Here is an 18,435-nt window from a genome sequence, read left to right as displayed (position 1 = left end):
GGTCTCTGTACTCTGCGTCACATCACTGACCTGGCGGAGTTAAGGCTGGGGCAGGGTAGGGGTCAGGTGGGCAACTGGTGGCGAGTAACTCAGGGCTTGAAATTTTTTTATGTCCTGGCATAAATGCTATACCCTTTTTCACATAAACTGAGATTTTGCAATGGTCTGCTTAACCTCCCTGGCGGTATTCCCGAGTCTGGCTCGGGGTGAATTTTCCATACCAGGAGCGGTAACCCCGAGTCTGTAGAGGGCAGCCCGTGGGGGCCTCCAGAGGTCAGCCCTGAGGAGCGAGCGGCCGCCGAGTACAGAACTGCATCTGATGGGGACAACTCGATAAGTTTGTACTTTTGACACATCAGCTGCCGGCCGGCCGGGTGCATGTGGCTGAGAGGTGGTGGAGGGAGCCAAGGCAGCTGCGGCCACAGCAGCCCCCCCTCCCCCTACAACAAGGGTCTGACCACTAAGGTAAAGTGACACATTTAAAAAATCCACATGCCGCACCTCCTCCGCGCCTTATGCTGGCCACTGCTAGACCCACCCGCCAGCATCCACACTCCACACCCCCTGCCTCCTCACTGCCTCACACTCACCGCCCGCATCTACGATCGGCACCTGGGAGCTACCACAGACTACCAGTGTGCTTTCTCGCTTTTGGTACAAAATTCCTGACATAATCCTACCGCCAGGGAGGTTAATTTAATGAGTGTTGCTCAAATCAAAATGGTGGCTCCTTACATTATCACTAACTGACTCTGTGGAGGAACGAGTACACAGTTCTCCAGTTGTATGTGTCCCAGCATTCCATGCACCTGAAGATTGCATATGTACTCAGTACTTGGTTTGGGCCCCTTTTGCAGCACTTACTGCAATTACTTTTGCATGATATTCTAATTATTCGAGTTTCACCTGTATATGTGGAGCCATACTGTAATTGATTACGGAGCAGTGAATGAGGAATCACAGTGGTGTGGAGACGATATCATATGCAATTTTAATTATTAGCAATCAAGTACACCTTATTTTAGGAGCTTATCAAATTCGAGAATATCACCCATCGGGTGAACACATAGGTGAACCACTGTGTTTAGAGCACTTTGAAGATTTCTTGAATGCATCATGGTTGCACAAATTTGGATGAAATTGTAACTATAACATTTTTACACTATTGAGTATTTTTTGTTTTTGCTGTACACACACACACACACACACACACACACACACACACACACACACACACACACACACACACATCTATAGAATGTTGTGCAGAAACCACTGAGAAAAAATGAGTATGGTTTATATACGAGTACATATTTGTAGTGCAGTGCAATTTTATGTTAATTTTCAGGGTGAAGCATTTTCATTCTTTGCACAGCTTGCTTCCTTTTTAGGTAGGGAAATAGCACAGATCTCTGTTCATTTATTAATATTTTCAACATAAATGACATTTGCAACTCCAGATTCTTTACAAATGGATACTGGAGGTTGGAGAGGAATGGAGGGGAAGTTCCATCTCCAATACAATTGAGTAATGATTGGAAGCAGCCCCTAAGGTACTTCAGCTGTTTTTATGCTGCTGGCTGTAAATCAATAAGGATTGCAAATTATTTTTACAATGCCACACAACAACTGTTGATTAATTTTTTGGAACAAATGCTACCTTAAAGCCCAGTAAACACCCCTCTATCTATTGCTGTTAAGCAGTCAGGCTGCACATGCAATGATAAATCTGCTGCTCTTTTTAGTTTTCCTGTGTAGTTGTTAAATATTTAACAAGTGTTAAAATTAGCAATGCACTGAAATAACATTTTTACACCAAAACCGAAATTTTAAAAATTGTCAGGCCGAAACTGAAACTGATATTTTTTTACCAAGCTTTTGGAAAGTTTCCTTTTTAACATAGAAAAAAAAGAGATTGAGGACACAGAATCCTAAATCTCCTTTTCTGCAGCCCTTGTTATGAATAAACAGGAAGCCTCTATACCGAGTGCTCCTGTCCATTCATAAACTAAGGGGATAGTATCAGTTACTATGTCCACATTAATGAATGAACAGGAAGTGATGTAGAGCATTTCCTGTTTATTCATAATTGACAGTAAGCTTACCGTGTCCTCAGTTATTTACAAACACTCCATGATCAGTGCTGGATCAGCTGTGTCCTCTCCAATCCCCGCTGCCTCTGCCGACACAGGCGGGAGAGAGCAGTGGGGATCGGAGGGGAGACAGACTGGTGCCAAGTGGGAAGGAGAGAAGCTAGGGATGCACTGCATTTTCGTCCGTTTTGGTACTATCGGCATTATTCACATAGTACCATTTTCGCCCAAAGTGTTGGCAGTTTGGTGGAAAGTCAGACCACTGCTGTCACACAGCAGCCTAGGTTTCCAGTGGTTCCACACACCCATGTTAAACGGTACTTCAATCAGCAGTGCTCTTGCTCCCTGAACAGTGCTGTACATTGCATTCAAGCAGTGTGTAGGTTTGTGAGGGGGGTTTTGGACCGCTGGAGACCAAAGCAGCTGTGTTGTGTGTAGGGCAATGGTGGAAGCAAGGAGCAAGAGTATATATGCTCTCATCACACTTCTTTAATTTCTCTGCAAAAACATCAGTATTTGGGGTTACATTTACTAGAAAATAAAGCAGTGGTTTCAAGCAGCTTACAATCAGCCTGAAGTGAATAGCCGAACAGTGTTCGGCTCACTTCACTTCAGATCGGTCATTCACTCGGCTGCCCTCGGCAGCTTCGTGAATAGACCCCTATGTTTATATCTTGCTGCTCTGAGCCATTTTAGCCCACCAGAGGGAAAACAGGAGACTTGTCCTTCATTGAGCTGGCTGAGCAGCCTGTCTCACAAATACAGTTTGTTCACAGCTGCAAGGTATGCAATTAAAAACTCTAGCTTGAGCTTTGTCTAGGATCAGACCCAGATACTCCAAGCATTGAGTCAGCTCCAGTGCAAATTTCTAAAGGTTCAGGATTCAACTAAATCCTTTCAAGGTCTGAACTGCCATGTCACATTTTCAGCCAAGACTTGTTCTGAATGTTTCCTTAACAGCAGGTGTCCAGATATCTCACAATGGGGATCTAAAGGCATCAAAATGAAAGCAGGGGGGCTAAAAGCAGGGTGAACACACAGGTTGCAGAAAACAGGATGAAAGTCAGGGCTATGGAGGAATTGTTTAGAGTCTTGAGATCCAAGATGGGGTGAATGCTGCCTTTTGGTTTTGGAACTGTAAAAAGGTTGGAATAAACTCCCTGAAACCTACCCACCATAGGAAATTGGGCAATAACCCCTTGCTCTAGAAGACCTGTAAGAACTGCATGGAGGTCTGCTAATCTTTGTCGTGCCGAACAGACCCGAGTTCGGTTCGAATTCAAACTTTAGAACATCCAAAAAGTTTGAATGCGAACTCAATGTTAGTCTATGGGGCTAGAACATTCAAAATCAATGGTCCCCTTTTTGAAGCCTTGTATGCAAGTTAATAGCCATAAAAAGGGTATGGGGATTCGGGTACTGCCATTGGGGAGATGTATCAATGAAGAAAAAAACCTTTTAAAAAATAACGTTCTTAAAGGAGCAGTGATTTTAACATCTGGTGTCCCATTTGCAGATGTTGGATGAAAGTTACAACAGGTGGTTTAGAATTGGAGTTATTCTTCATAGTTATTCTTGACGAGTGCAGGATTGAACCCTGCTTTAAAAATTCTAATTATATGCACCTGTCACAAAGGTGCCAAAAAAATTGGGCCTTTAGTGTTGGTGGTGCCATAACCCTTCAGAGTTATTCTCAACGAGTGCAGGATTGGATCCTGCTCTAAAAATTTAAATTATATGCACCTGTCACACAGGTGCCAAAAAAAATTGGACCAAGGGGGTTGGTGTTGTCTGCACACTGTAATCCCTCATAGTTACTCTTGGGGAGCGCAGGGATGGGCCCTGCTGTAAAAATTCAAATTACATGAACCTGTCACACAGGTGCCAACAAAAATTGGCCCAAGGGTGATGGTGTTGTCTGCACACTGTAATCCCTCATAGTTACAGGTGCCACAAAAAATTGGGCCTTTAGTGTTGGTGGTGCCTTCACACCATAACCCTTCAAAGTTATTGTTGACGGGTGCAGGATTGGACCCTGCTCTAAAAATGTCAATTATATGCACCTGTCACATGCAGGTATGGAAAAATTGGGCCTTAGGTGTTGTTGGTGCCTGAACACTAACCCCTCACAGTTACTTTTGGCGAGCACAGGGATGGGCCCTGCTGTAAAAAATACAAATTATATGCACCTGTCACACATGTGCCAAAAAATTGTGCCTTTAGAGTTATTCTCGACGAGTGCAGGATTGGACCCTGCTCTAAAAATTATGTGGTTGCAGAAAAATTGGGCCTTGAGTGTTGTCGGTGCCTGAACAGTGTCTGGAAAGGTGTTACATAAGTTTCTCTTCAACAAGTTCTCAAGTTGTTTCATCCTGTGCTCCCTCTGTGAGGGCAGGATGAGCTCTGCAATTTTATGCTTGTAGCGTGGATCAAGAATGTGTTGCCAACCAGTAATGATCCCTCTCCTTGATGCAACGGATCCTCTGGTCGCTTTGCAAAATTAGGGAGCTCAGGCACTCTGCTTCAAAGCCCACCCGGCTGCCATACTCCTCCTCTTGTGTGATCTGTGGTTTCTGCATAAAGGGGGCCTTGAGAGGAGAGGAAGTTCTCCTCTTCCTCCCGGGATTCACTAAAAAAGGTGTTCACCTATCAAAAGGTATATGCAAATAGCGTTTCTTGCACTGATTTTCCATAAACCAACATCCTCTACATGTGTAGTGAAAGGAGACTTATTCCGGATATTAGATGAATAATAACTGCCAACCCATAAATGCATTAGAGTAGGGTCACAGGTATAAGCTCCAATTCTTGGACGACAGCGTGATCTGTGAGGATAGAACCAGGATCCTGAGACATAACCTTGGACCAGGCACCTAAGGTCTGGCAGATGGACATGGCTGCAATGGAAGGTTGCAGGGCATGGGCAGCAACGGTGAATAAGGCCTAGCTCTTATCCACAGGGACTTTAACAGCAACAGGAATGGTCAAAGTCTTGTTATGACATTAAGTGGTCAGATCCATTATGGAGATGTAACTTTTTAATAAATCCCTCTCCAATAGGATATTGCTTGGCAAATCTTATAGGAGAAGTATAGATTTTCAGGATTAGGCCAATCACTATACAAAACTAGTTGCAAATGTGAGTTTACAAGAAAGCTTATAACAGGTTGGGGACTTTTAAGAGAACCCAGGCTGGAACCTTAGTATGGCTTATGAAAGTTGTTTCAAGTCAAGACATGTGCGCACTGCATCAATAAGAATCAAAATAGTATCCTTAAATCAGAACTATGAGATGAGTGCCTTTCACTCACCTCATAGTTCTAGCCGAACCTGTGACAATGAGACTGTCACAGGTCGGCTCAGTAGATCGGGAGGTGAGCAAACACATACCGGGTTCGCTCACCTCTCGATCCTGTCACGGCTCTCTGCCGTGACAGGGGGAGGGGCTGGATTCCCCTCTCACCGCACCGATCTGCCAGCGCTGACTGGCGGAACGGACGAGGGAGGGGGCGGGTACAGCTGGCTCTGCCTCTAGATAGGCAGAGCCAGCTATCACTCACGCAGCTGGGCGGATCCCGTCATCTAAGTCGGGATCCGCTCCAGCTGCGGCGTCTCAGTATACCGCGAGCTGTACCTCGCGGTATACTGAGCTTAGGGTAATGGGAGGATGCTAGTTTGTGTCCTCCCGTTACCCCAAGGAGAACTATGGGGAAAAACACTGACCCCATAGTTCTCCTTTAAGCTTTGGAGTTATGTCAGTAGACTGAGATTCCTCATGTACCAAGTCACAAAACACAGATAAGGTACATTCCTCTTTATCCCTAGCTGATTGTGCAGAAGCAGCTGCAGCTAGAGGGAAATCAGAGATGGACTCTACAAGAAAGGATATGGAAGCATGCTTTTAGACCCTATGTTCTGAGTCAGCTAGCATGGCTGCAATTTTCCCCATAGGCTCAGATATAGTAGCAGAAAATTCCTCCCTTAACGGGGTTAAGGAGGACTCTGAGGAGTGGTGCACGGGACAGTGGTCTGGGCCAGGCCTTCTTAAACTTTTTCCACTCGTGACCCCTTTTCTTCCAAGGAAATTTTTACGTGACCCCAGTTATATAGAAAAGGTATATAAATCAAACATTTACTGCTAATAAAGAAAAATTTGTGTCAGACTGCTTGCATGACAGCATAGTGCCTACAGTTAGGGCTAGTTCACATAATCATCAGTGCGTTGTGGCCGGAACACACTGGATCACATTGCGGCCGGCTCAATTTGTTGTGGGGCAGGATGGGCCGTGGCGGTGCAGTGAACTGAATGGCACCTCAGCCATGCCCTCTGGCCACAATGCGATCGGCCGCACGGGAACGCATGGCACATCAATGCCTGCATTCCGGTCTGGTCCGGTCAGAAAAAAATAGTGCTTGCAGCCTTTTTACTGACCGGACCTCAGGCATTGATGTGCCCTGCGTTCTGTGAGGAGATATATATTTTTATGTTTCATTTATTAAAGAAAATAAAAGTATAAAACTTCCATATAATTATTAACACTCACAGAGTTCACAGTACCCCCCCCCCCCCCCCAGTGTTAAACTCATCTCCTCCCTGATTTACTGTTGATTCTCTGCAGCTTACCACCTGCCAGCACTGCCAGGTAATGCGGACAGTCAGCTAAGACGGGGGCAGTGTGGTGTCTTAGGGCTTGTTCACATCAACGGCGGTGTGTTCAGAGTCGCACACTAAACTCCCCCCTTCTTTCTAGGGCGGGAGGGGCAGTGCATTGAAGTGAATGGCACCGCAGCCACGCTCCCCCCCCAGTGCGATCGGACGGGTGGCAAAACATTGCCTGCGTTCCAGTCCAGTGCCAACGCAAGCAACATTTTTTTGTGTTGGCTCTGGACCGGAACGCAGGCAATGTTTTGTTACCCATCCAATCGCACTGTGCCCACTCCTGCCCCAGAACGAAGGGGGGAGTTTAGCGTGCGATTGCTGTGCATTCCAGCAGCTACCGCCCTGGAACGCACCGCAGTTGGTGTGAACGGGCCCTTAGAAGTGCTGTGCGGTGGTGTGGTGCACTGGGCAAAAAAAAAAAGTGTAGTGGCACCTCACTGGAAAATTGTGTTCCTGCACTGCATGAGGGAGAAATCCAGCATTTGTGTGGGCAGTGGGATGATTAGAGAAATTGTGATTAATAGTATATATACTTTTTATAATAAGCTTGTGTGTGTTTTACTTAGGGCTTGTTTACACCAATTGCGGTGCGTTCCAGAGCGGTAGCAATCGCTCACTAAAACGTCCCCCTGCGTTCTGGGGCGGGAGAAGATGAAGTGAAGATTTTAGAGCAGCATCTACACACACACACTTTGCCTCCCCCTCCCCAGCATAGGTCGTGTGACCCTCTCCTCTGCACCCCCACACAACATAGTTAGATGTGAGTCTCTGCCTCCCCCAATGTTGGTAAGTCTGTCTATCTATCTATCACCAATCCCCTGAAATGTCTGCTGGAAAACTTACCTTTCACACTCCAGCGCCTCTGCTCCAGCCTTGAAGCTTCTGCCGCGTGAATACAAGCTCCGCCCCCTAAACAGAAACCTTCCTGCACGTACTCAGCTAGGCTACCAAGTGCAGGGAGGAGGTAGCGGGACATACAGTACATACAGTAAACGACACGCATTACTATAACAAAACAAAAAACTTTCTTGGAGCCCGGACCTTCCCGGCTGCATTGGCCCCTCACTCAAGTACCTGCTGAAACCCTCTGATGGCTGCGGAATTTCGATCGCGACCCCCCCCCCACTCACTTGCGCGACCCCACATGGGGTTGCGACCCACAGATTAAGAAGGTCTGGTCTGGGCTATTGGTGTTAGGTCCCATAGAGGGTACACTGCAAGCCTCCCCAGGAACTGTTAGTGGATCATAAGCTGGGAAGTCCCACAGGATCCCTTCTTTTGCACTTATGATGCACTATAATAAGTATGCAATTGGGGTCTTTCCAAAAGGGGTACTCACAAAAACACTGCAGGAGCAGGAAGAGTTAATGTGATCTGTAAATTGTCACTGGAGGCAGCAGGAAGCAGGGGGTAAACTTTCTTGAGGATTATGGTGTGGGTGTAGCTAAAGAGATGGGTGGAGAGACTGAACAGGCCTGCAAATACTACAGAATATGGTGTGTGCATGCGCAGCACAACCAACCAGAGGGAGTCTGCACAGACTCAATAGGGGTGCACATTTTAAAAATGCTTCTGTGCCTCCTGCTGCCACTGGATTGTGACTTAAAGTGTCACAGCTGGTGCTCATGAGTTAACAAGCCTTTAGGGGACTCACTGAGCAGTTTAGGCACATGCAGGCTACAAGAACAAAGCCCTGATCTCCTGCAGCGGTGGTCCTGGGATGCTTTGCTGTCCCCACCAAGAAAATTGGAAAAATATGACAGGATCCAAGGGACATGACCCATTTAACAGCCTTTGCCCTTCCAGTAAGCATACTCCCTATGGAGTCTTCAAGGACAGGGCTCCACCAGAAGGGTGAACCGTGGTTCTGGTCCTATAATGCACTCTGTGGCTGACTCACATGTTACACCATTGGTGTCTAGGTGAGTGCGTTCAGCAGATTCCAATGCTCTGAGGACACATTACAGACCATCCCATTTTCTTCCTCACAGCCTACAAGGCTGGATTAATGGTGGGAAATTCTTAATACACGACTCTTCAAATTGGTATTGGACTGCAAAATGTTTGGAAGGTAACTATTTAATGACTGGATCATACAAATGATTATTCAAAGTGGCTGTAACCACAATGAATGTGGACTTTTATGTTCCAGTAAACCTATATCACTAATTAAAGAATTGCTTCATGAGCAACTGTTCTTTTTTTGTTGGTATACTTTAGGGATGCACCGATACCAATACAAGCATCGGTATCGGCGGCGATACCGAGTATTTGCATGAGTACTCGTGCAAATACTCCAATACAAAAAACGAGTACCTGTTCCGCGTCCGCCATCTTCAGGGACCCGAAACCGCCGCACACAGGACCTCCATCACGTCTTCAGTTAAACAAGATGGCCGCGAACTCCTCCTCCAAGTCCTCAGTCATCTGCTCTATTCTGACCTCTTCTCCCGCTGATTGGCCGATTGGATGATTGACAGGCTTCCTCACCAGTCTATAATAAGTATGCAATTGGGGTCTTTCCAAAAGGGGTACTCACAAAAACACTGCAGGAGCAGGAAGAGTTAATGTGATCTGTAAATTGTCACTGGAGGCAGCAGGAAGCAGGGGGTAAACTTTCTTGAGGATTATGGTGTGGGTGTAGCTAAAGAGATGGGTGGAGAGACTGAACAGGCCTGCAAATACTACAGAATATGGTGTGTGCATGCGCAGCACAACCAACCAGAGGGAGTCTGCACAGACTCAATAGGGGTGCACATTTTAAAAATGCCTGTCAGGACTGACTGGTGAGGAAGCCTGTCATCATCCAATCGGCCAATCAGCGGGAGAAGAGGTCAGAATGGAGCAGATGGCTGGCGTGTGAGTTATGTCTGACTGGGAGGAGGAAGACAATGGACACCCTGCAAGCCAGTCATGGGCGCCCCCATCACAGCAGCGCTATGACAGCCGGGAGTCTTTTCGGTTTGGAGAACGGGCGTTGGAGTCTCGGAGCTATCGGAGGGATGAGGGCAGTTCTGCTCCGGGTCTGCCCCTGCAGATAGGCTCGGCCGGGAGTCGGAGGAGAGACCGGGGACACAGGCATCCTGGCAAGATCGGTGAGTGACAGTGTGTGTCTGTGTGTAGGAGAGACGGCTGTGTGTGCGCACAGCGATACCATCTGCATTTGTATTGCTTTAGAAAAAATGTGACATGTCCCTTTAAGAAAAAGTATCGGTAATTGGTATCGGCGAGTACTTGAAAAAAAGTATCGGTACTCGTACTCGCCCTTAAAAAAGTGGTATCGGTGCATCCCTAGTATACTTGCTTTAGGAGATTTGTTAACTTATATGCTTATAATCAGCATAACTCAAACACAGTAGTATCATCACTGCAAACAGCCTTTAATAAAATATAACCTTCAAATATAACAGTAAAAGGTCTCAGAAATACAATAAAAATATAAAGTATTTATTTCAATTGTATATTTTTGTATAATTGCTCTTATAGTTCAACAAATCTGGGGTCATGGTAACTTTAATTTAGTTTAGAGAAAAAAGCAGGGCATTTATTCTGGTTCACTATATAATGTTCTTGTCTTATGAGCAGTAACGGTTTGTGCCATGTCAGATGCTGCCACCAGTTATACAGATTGGGGGTAAGATGGCTGAATACATTTGCCATAGCATAATTTACAACAGAATACAGACCACACTTCAGACACAACTGAAAAAAAATTATTTATTTTCTGCAGCAGTATTTGCATAAAAGCTAATCAGCTGTTAATTGTATATCCGCCACTGTTGCTGCTGCCGATTTTGAATTTGCGGATGATTTTGGATGTCATAATCAAGTAGGAGTGCATTAGTACTTAAATTAAAAAAAACAAAACACACACACACACACACACACTGCTAGGAAAACCCTTAACTATAAAAATAAGCTTTTCAAATTATTACTCTCCTTCCCTGTCCACTAAGTTTCAAGTATGGATTTTTTTTGTAGTATGTATTGACACATAAGAACCAATTTACACAGTCGCATGGGTTACATAAGCTATTTTATCTTCTTATTTTTTATCAAAATATTAAGTCCACTAAAATAATGTGTTTGTTGTAAATGCGTATTTTATGCCAGAAAGTGTTATTTTATCTCCCCTGAAATTTGTTCTTTCTTTTGTTCCTCTTAACAAAACAATTTACACTTAACTACAGATAGAAGTGGTAAAGAAGCAACCCCCGCCCCCATTATAATCTTTGGAAATTTATTTTTGTGTGCAAAATATCACAAAAATGTATAATGTTTATGCAGTAAATTCAGCTGGTCCTTGTGAAAATACATTAAGTGAAGTGTAGTAATAATTTTAAAAAGAATGAGAAAAGAACACAGCAATTAACAAACTGCATGTGCTATGCTTTAGTAAGTTGAACATTAACAACGCCATGTCAGACTGGGCTAGTGTAATAAGCGGTGTGCCTCGGGGCTCTGTGCTGGGACCCATATTGTTTAACCTGTTTATTAATGACATCGAGGAGGGTGTGAATAGCCATATTTCAGTGTTTGCAGACGATACAAAAATAGGGAGGGTATTAGAAACGGAACTAGACAGTATAGCATTACAGGAGGACCTGGATAAAATAGGAGAGTTGGTGTATATATGGCAGATGAGGTTTAATGTCGATAAATGCAAAGTAATGCACTTTGGAAATAAAAATAAACAAATGAGTGTGGAAATGTTCAAGAACCTCTTGGATGATTTCCTGAGGGACCATAATATACAGGGGTACAAGTACTCCTAAGAAAGAGATGATGCGCGGACCGATATGGGTTGGACTTGATGGACTTATGTCTTTATTCAACCCCAAATACTATGTAACTATGTAACTATGTTTTATGGCTTGCATAGTTTTGTTTTAGCTAGTGCCATTTTATTAGTAAGTCAAGATTAAGAAAACAGGACTGTTTACAAAATTCTGAAACTAATGTTTTACTATAATTTTTAAATGGATAACAATTTCCATATTTAAAGGAAACCTGTGAAGTTAAATTTATGAGAGCTGATATTAATGACATGGTTTTTAATTGCACAGGATCTGTGGTTATCATCTAGATCAGGAGTTGGCAAAACTCCAGCCCTCCAGCTGTTGTGAAGGTCCCGTTAGGCATTGACTCTGACAGCCACAGGCTGAGGTTAACATATGATGGGATTTGTAATTTCACCATAGCTGGACGGCCGGAATTTGCCTACCCAGGATCTAGACCTTTGTTTCACCATCTAGTGAGTCACTGAAGTACAACCAGAGCAGGAGGTTAGAATTTCCAAACTTCACTTATATTTATTTTGTTTGTTTTTAAGGTCAGTGACTCACTGGAAAGAACACCAGATTCAGATTGACAGCAATGGATCTTGCACCTTTAAAAACCATGTAGGCAGTGACAGCTCCTATTTGTCTTCCCTTACATGCTTGCTTTAAAGATGTCCCAGATCACTTCTTGCTAATAGGTTTCTCCCTGAGCTCATGGGGCAACTCTTCTAAAAGTTGTGTAATTGTCCTTTTCTCTGTGCTATATCTTAGCCGGTATTTCACCTTTTTTCATGAGTTGGCCTACTTTTCCCTACTGTTTGCACTTCACTTTGAGGACTTTTATAACTGGAAATAAAACAAGACAGAATAAGCAAAAATATGTAAGGGCGACTAATGAGCAATTAAAAAATAATACAAATATTGTTTTTACCAAAGTATATAAATACCCCCCAGGGCCTACTGTCCATATTATGAATATATATATATATATATATATATTACACACACACATATATATCAGCTTACACATACGAATTCTGCAGTTTCCAAGACAAAGAGCAAACAATAAATTGTTAGTGGCTTCTGTTCTGTTCGGTTCTGGGCCTTCTTACAGTTGCACAGCAGGTCTTCTATGAACAGGTCACGTAAGGGGTGTGGCAGTCATTTTCCACAGTTCCTGTCAAACAAAAATAAAAAAAGGTTTAGCTTGTATGTTAAAATTCATTGTTGTACTTGACAATCGTCTTCTTGTTCTAATGGTTACTTACCTTTCACGCTCCAGTAACAGTACCTTTTCTTTTTCCTGCTGGTTTTATCCCTTGTCTGTGATGCATCAAGTCACTGTATCCTAAACTTGAGTGTCACTGGTCAAGCATACAGTTCAATTGCTCCTCTGAGCTACTGAAGCTATTTGCCCATAACATTCACAACAAGAAATTTCCATTACCTCTTAAACTAGGTCCTTGATGGTGGAGAACCCCTATAAGAGGGGGAGGGGAGAGTCATGGTAGAATCTGATTGGCTGCCATGGGCAACTGCGCCAGATTCTCCCTGCTCCAGTTTTGATTAATTCCCCTCCAGACATTTTAAGAATGGAGGATAGTGAGGAGGGGTGTGTGATGTGACCTGAGCGACAGGGACGTGCGGTCAGGGGAGGCAGAGCCTCACCTAGTATTATGGGGGAAAAAGCTGTCAGCCTCAAGTCTGAAGCGGAAAGCTTTTTCTCCATTCAGATCAGCATCTAACAGGTTACACAGCAGGGAAATCCTCCCCACTAGGTAATGCCTCACCTAGCAGGAAACTTAATGCACGTCTCTGCTAAGTAATCTACTGCTTGAGTTGCATTTCTCCCTCTTTTCATTGCCTGGAAGCTGGGCCCAGTGCAGTGTATGTATTATCATTTTGCCCAAAGTGTGGCTTTACATTTTGTAAGATTATAATTACAATAAGGAGAGTGAATGCAAGTCAAAACTGATGGGCGAATCCCATTACATCTCATTTGGGTGAATGCCTAACAAGACATCCAGGGAACATTCAAAGGTCATCAATGGCAGACCCTAAAATAATTCTCCCACTACAGGTATACCTAAAAGCAGACATAAACTCCAGAAACTGTGCTAAACCAGGGAGCATGGAGCTGGCTTCACGGCCAATCAGGAAGTTGGGGGGCGTTTAATGCACCGCCCCCTGGCTTCCTGATTGGCTGGGAAGCCGGCTCCACGCTCCCTCCTGGTGATGAGAGATCATGGAGCCGGCTTACCGGCCAATCAGGAAGCTGTGCGGCATGTAATGACTCCCCGCCCAGCTTCCTGATTGGTCGGGAATATGGGTAATCAGGAAGCCGGGCGGCGAGTCATTACACGCTGCTGGACTTCCTAAATGGGACTTCTGGTATCGGTGAGTACCGAAAAAAAAACATTGGTACTCGATAGCGAAAAAAAACAGTATAGGTGCATCCCTATTTTTTTGTTATATAACAGAGATTTTGGAAGATAAATAGCTAAGGTTTGGCAGACAAACATCACAATCATGGCAGTCTGTAATGCAGGGCCTGTCAGTAAAAACAAAGTTTAAGAGTGACTCTAGCCATTTGTCTACAGAATCCTTAAAGGAGAACTATGAGGTTAATGCTTTTCCCCATAGTTCTCCTAAGGGTAACGGGAGGACACAAACTAGCGTCCTCCCGTCACCCTAGGCTCAGTATACCGCGAGCTGTAGCTCGCAGTATACTGAGACGCCGCAGCTGAAGCGGATCCCGACAATTGTGCCGGGATCCGCCCAGCTGTGTGACTGACACCTGTCTCTGCCTATCTAAAGGCAGAGCCAGCTGTACCCGCCCCCTTCCCGTCCGCTCCGCCAGTCAGCGCTGGTGGATCGGAGCCTTGGGGGGGGAATCCAGCCCTTCCCCTGTCACGGCAGAGAGCCGTGACAGGATGGAGAGGTGAGCGAATGCCGGTATGTGTTCGCTCACCTCCCGATCTACTGAGCCGACCTGTGACAGTCTCATTGTCACAGGTCGGCTAGAACTATGAGGTGAGTGAAAATCACTCACCTCATAGTTCTCCTTTAATTCCTTAAATCCTGGTGCAATCTATAGAGGGATCGACAGCGCTTTATTAAGATGGGACACTGCCGGATCTAATGTAGGAACAGTTCACCTCTTAAAAAAGGCCTCCTCAAATGGGTATTAGTTTGCAAAATGTTTTGGAGGTATAAACAGTTTATCTGGAGTTTTCCAGTCAGCATAAAAAAAACAATTATGTGCATTGGTGTTGTTTTTGTGTAAATTGTTTAACTACTTGAGGTCCGCCCATTGTAAATAAACGAATGGACAGCAAGCTCCTTCCAGCGGGGCACCATAAATATACGGCTTTTTTTCTGGTTGCACGCACCCCCTAGCGAACGCACGGACAGAGCACGTTCGCAAGTGTAAACAGCCAGTAACAGCTGTTACATACAAGAGTTTGGGCGGCTCCATAGCCGTCCAATCACTTGATTGTGCCCAGCAGTGTGCGGCCCCCCTCCTTCAGCGCTGCCCTCCATGTAGAAGTAGTGTGTATTACATCACTTCTGCATTCAGTTGTCATTTCTCTGGCTGCTATAGCCAGAGAAGAAGATGATGAAGCAGATCTGTGCTTCATCAGCTTCTTTGGGGGTCCATAGGTAACATTAGGGGTCTTAGAGACCCCTGGTGTCTCCATAAAGAGGACCTGTGAGTGTGCCTGTGCTATCACAAAGGGGATTGTTAGCCCCCTATGTGATAGCAATAACATTAAGTGCAACTTTTTTTTTTTTGTAAAAGTCCCTTCCCCCATGTATACGCACATAGTTACATAGTTAGTCAGGTTGAAAGACACAAGCCCATCGAGTTCAACCTATAGACATACAGAGAAAAAAATAAAAAAGAAGAAAAGCCTAAACAGAACGCTATGCCTCCAATTACCCAATGTTGAACCAGAGGAAGGCAAAAAACCCCTATAAAGCACAGTTCAATTTGCTCAAACAGGGGGAAAAAAAATCCTTCCTGATCCCATAAGGCATATATGTCAAACCCAAGGCCCCTGGGCCAGGACCGGCCCGCGATGTCATTATCTTCGGCTCGTCCACACTCAGGGCCGTAGGAAGGGCGAGGCGGCCTCACTCGCCTCGTGCGGAGGCTGGGTGGGGGCGCAGCCAGGACCCTGGTATTCCGCCAGTTTGGGGGGGTGCGCCGTGGCCGGCGATCTTCATGGGACTGAGGAGAGCTGCAGCCGGCCAGAGAACTGCATTACCCAGCAGGCAGCCTGGCAGTGGCACAGCGCTACAAGGGAGGTGTGGCCGTAAGGTCACTGATGGGGGTCCCGAGGTCCAGTCCCGCAGACGTGAGGTGCTCTCTGTATCAGCATCCAACACAGACGACAGAGAGCTGCAGCCTGCAGGTACTGTGCTGTGACACTGTCAGTCAGCATATCACTCCCCTTCTTCTCCATGACCTCTTCTGTACTATTTGTGCTTTCAGCCTCTGGAACGCACTGGAACACAACCCAGCTGGCTCAGTTTGTTGTAGGGCGGGAGGGGGCATGGGCGACACATTGAAATCAATAGCACTGCAGCTATGCCCCCCGCCCGCAGTGTGATCGCTGGCACCCGAACGCATGGCACATTTGTGCATGCGTTCCGGTCCAGTGCTATCTGCAAAAATGCTGCATGCACTACTTTTTGCAGATCGCACTGAACCAGAACGCAAAACTAATGTGCCACGCATTTGGGTGCTGGCGATCTTAATGTTTGCGGTGCCATTAACTTCAATGCTCCGCCATGCTCCCTCCTGCCCCAAAACAAAGTGAACTGGCCGGGTTGCGTTCTAGTGCGTTTCAGAGGCCAAACAAACTGGAACGTACTCTTTATGGTGTGACTGGGCTCTCAGGCTCAAGCACTGCCTTTGTGCGCAGTGTGTCATGTAATTTTCTCTCCGGCACGTCAGCTTGCAAGAGTGCACATAGCTGAGCGTGCCGAGATGAAAAATGGAATCTTGAGCCAATCAGCTCGCGTTTATAAACCCGCACGTCAAGATGCGAAGACCATTCGGTTGTTACGCGCGAGCCAATTGGCTGAAGATGCCATCTTTCATCTGACTGCAGCTCACACACTGCATGCAAAGCTCATGACAGCTTTGCTTCACTCTGCACTGCTTCACATGCAGTGTGTCACGGGGTTAATACTACGCCCCATATCAAGCACTTTGGGAAGGAGCTGTGGAGCATCAGCCTGCTGGGAGCTGTAGTCCCAGGAGGCAAAGTCAGTGCCTTAGTGGTTAATGGGGCCCTCTTCCTCCTGTCCAGGCCCACCCAAGTGGTGGAACTCCAGGGCCCAGTCACACCTGTGACTCTATTAGTTCCGCCACTTGGGGGGCACTGACAGGAGGAAGAGGGCCCCATTAACCACTAAGGCACTGACATTGCCTCCTGGGTCTACAGCTCCCAGCAGGCTGATGCTCCACAGCTCCTTCCCAAAGTGCTTGATATGGGGCGTAGTTTAAGCCTGTGACACACTGCATGTGTCATGGGCTTAATACTACGGAAAGGGGAGGAAAGGGGCCCCATTAACCAGCAAGCCACTGACATTGTATCCTTGGACTACAGCTCCCAGCATGCAGCAGACCAACATGCCACAGCTCCCTCCCGCAGTGATTGATACTCATGCCAGGGGCAGAACTACCAGGGTCGCAGCGGCCGCACAGGGAGCCCCCACTGAACTCCTGAGAGCCCGCACTGACCACCTCAAAAAAACATCGGGGGGGGGCACAATTTTCTGTTCTTGCCTCGGGCACAAAAGAAGCTAGCTAAAGCTATGCCCACAGTACCGAAAGCGGTCCCTAGGATTGTCGTCCCCTCCGCGCGGGCCTACCGCGTCATTCCCGTGTCATAAAGATGGCCGCCGATCGCCGGTGGCCATCTTTAAAGTTGGAAGTGCCCTGTGGCTTCTGTAGGAAAGGCCCGCGGCTGTCCCTGCCTTGCCAGACCTCGGAGCAGGGATGAAGAGCTTATGGGGCCTGCGCAATGAGGAGAGAAAGCAGGGGAAGAATCCACAGAAGCGGGCACCAGATGGAAAAACTTTTTTTGTAAGTAAATTATTTTGCTGTACTATTTAATGTCTGTTTTTGGCTTTTATTATTTATATATTTAGGCTATTTCTTAAAGGGAAAGTAAATAAAAAAGTAAAAAAAAAATGTTTTCTTGTAATTATGTATCATGCTTTTTAATAATTAAATGGACAGGCTTTGTTATTATATCGAGTGATATACTGTATAGGCCGCGGTAATATACTGTATAGGCCGCGGTATTATACTGTGTGATATACTGTATAGGCCGCGGTATTATACTGTGTGATATACTGTATAGGCCGCGGTATTATACTGTGTGATATACTGTATAGGCTGCGGTATTATACTGTGTGAACCAGCCCGGCCCTCGACTTGGAGCATTTTTTACATTTTGGCCCACTGTGTATTTGAGTTTGACACCTTTGCCATAAGGCAATCAGATATTCCCTGGATCAACAATCCCTGATGCCTAATATACCTATAATAACTCAATATCCAGTAATATTCTGTGCATTTAGGAATACACCCAGATGTTTTTTTAAACAATTAATCGAGCTGGCTAGAACTAGCTACTGGGGGAGTCGATTCCACATTTTCACAGCTCTAACTGTGAAGAATCCTTTCCGTATGCAAAGGTTAGACCTATTTTCCTCCAGACACAATACAGGTGAAACTCGAATAATTAGAATATCGTGCAAAGTTCATTTATTTCACTAATGCAACTTAAAAGGTGAAACTAATATATGAGATAGACTCATTACATGCAAAGCAAGATAGTTCAAGCCGTGATTTGTCATAATTGTGATGATTATGGCTTAC

At 45.6% G+C, this 18,435-nt stretch overlaps 1 protein-coding gene across 1 annotated transcript in view; it reads right to left on the bottom strand.

Moving 5' to 3' along the window:
• Positions 1 to 12,607: 12,607 nt before the first annotated feature.
• METTL22 (methyltransferase like 22) overlaps positions 12,608 to 18,435 on the bottom strand; it is a 112,706-nt gene continuing 106,878 nt past the window's right edge. The window contains exon 10 of the mRNA XM_018570214.1: positions 12,608 to 12,711. Within this exon, the coding sequence (XP_018425716.1) occupies positions 12,676 to 12,711 (36 nt within the window). The 3' untranslated portion in view covers positions 12,608 to 12,675. The remainder of the gene's footprint in view (positions 12,712 to 18,435) is intronic.

This window comes from Nanorana parkeri, unplaced genomic scaffold, assembly GCF_000935625.1.
Source record: "Nanorana parkeri isolate BGI_ZX_2015 unplaced genomic scaffold, ASM93562v1 scaffold1479, whole genome shotgun sequence".
Classification (NCBI taxonomy): Eukaryota; Metazoa; Chordata; class Amphibia; order Anura; family Dicroglossidae; genus Nanorana; species Nanorana parkeri.
Note: the sequence above shows the minus strand (reverse complement) of the source record. Positions and strands in the feature narration are given on the sequence as shown.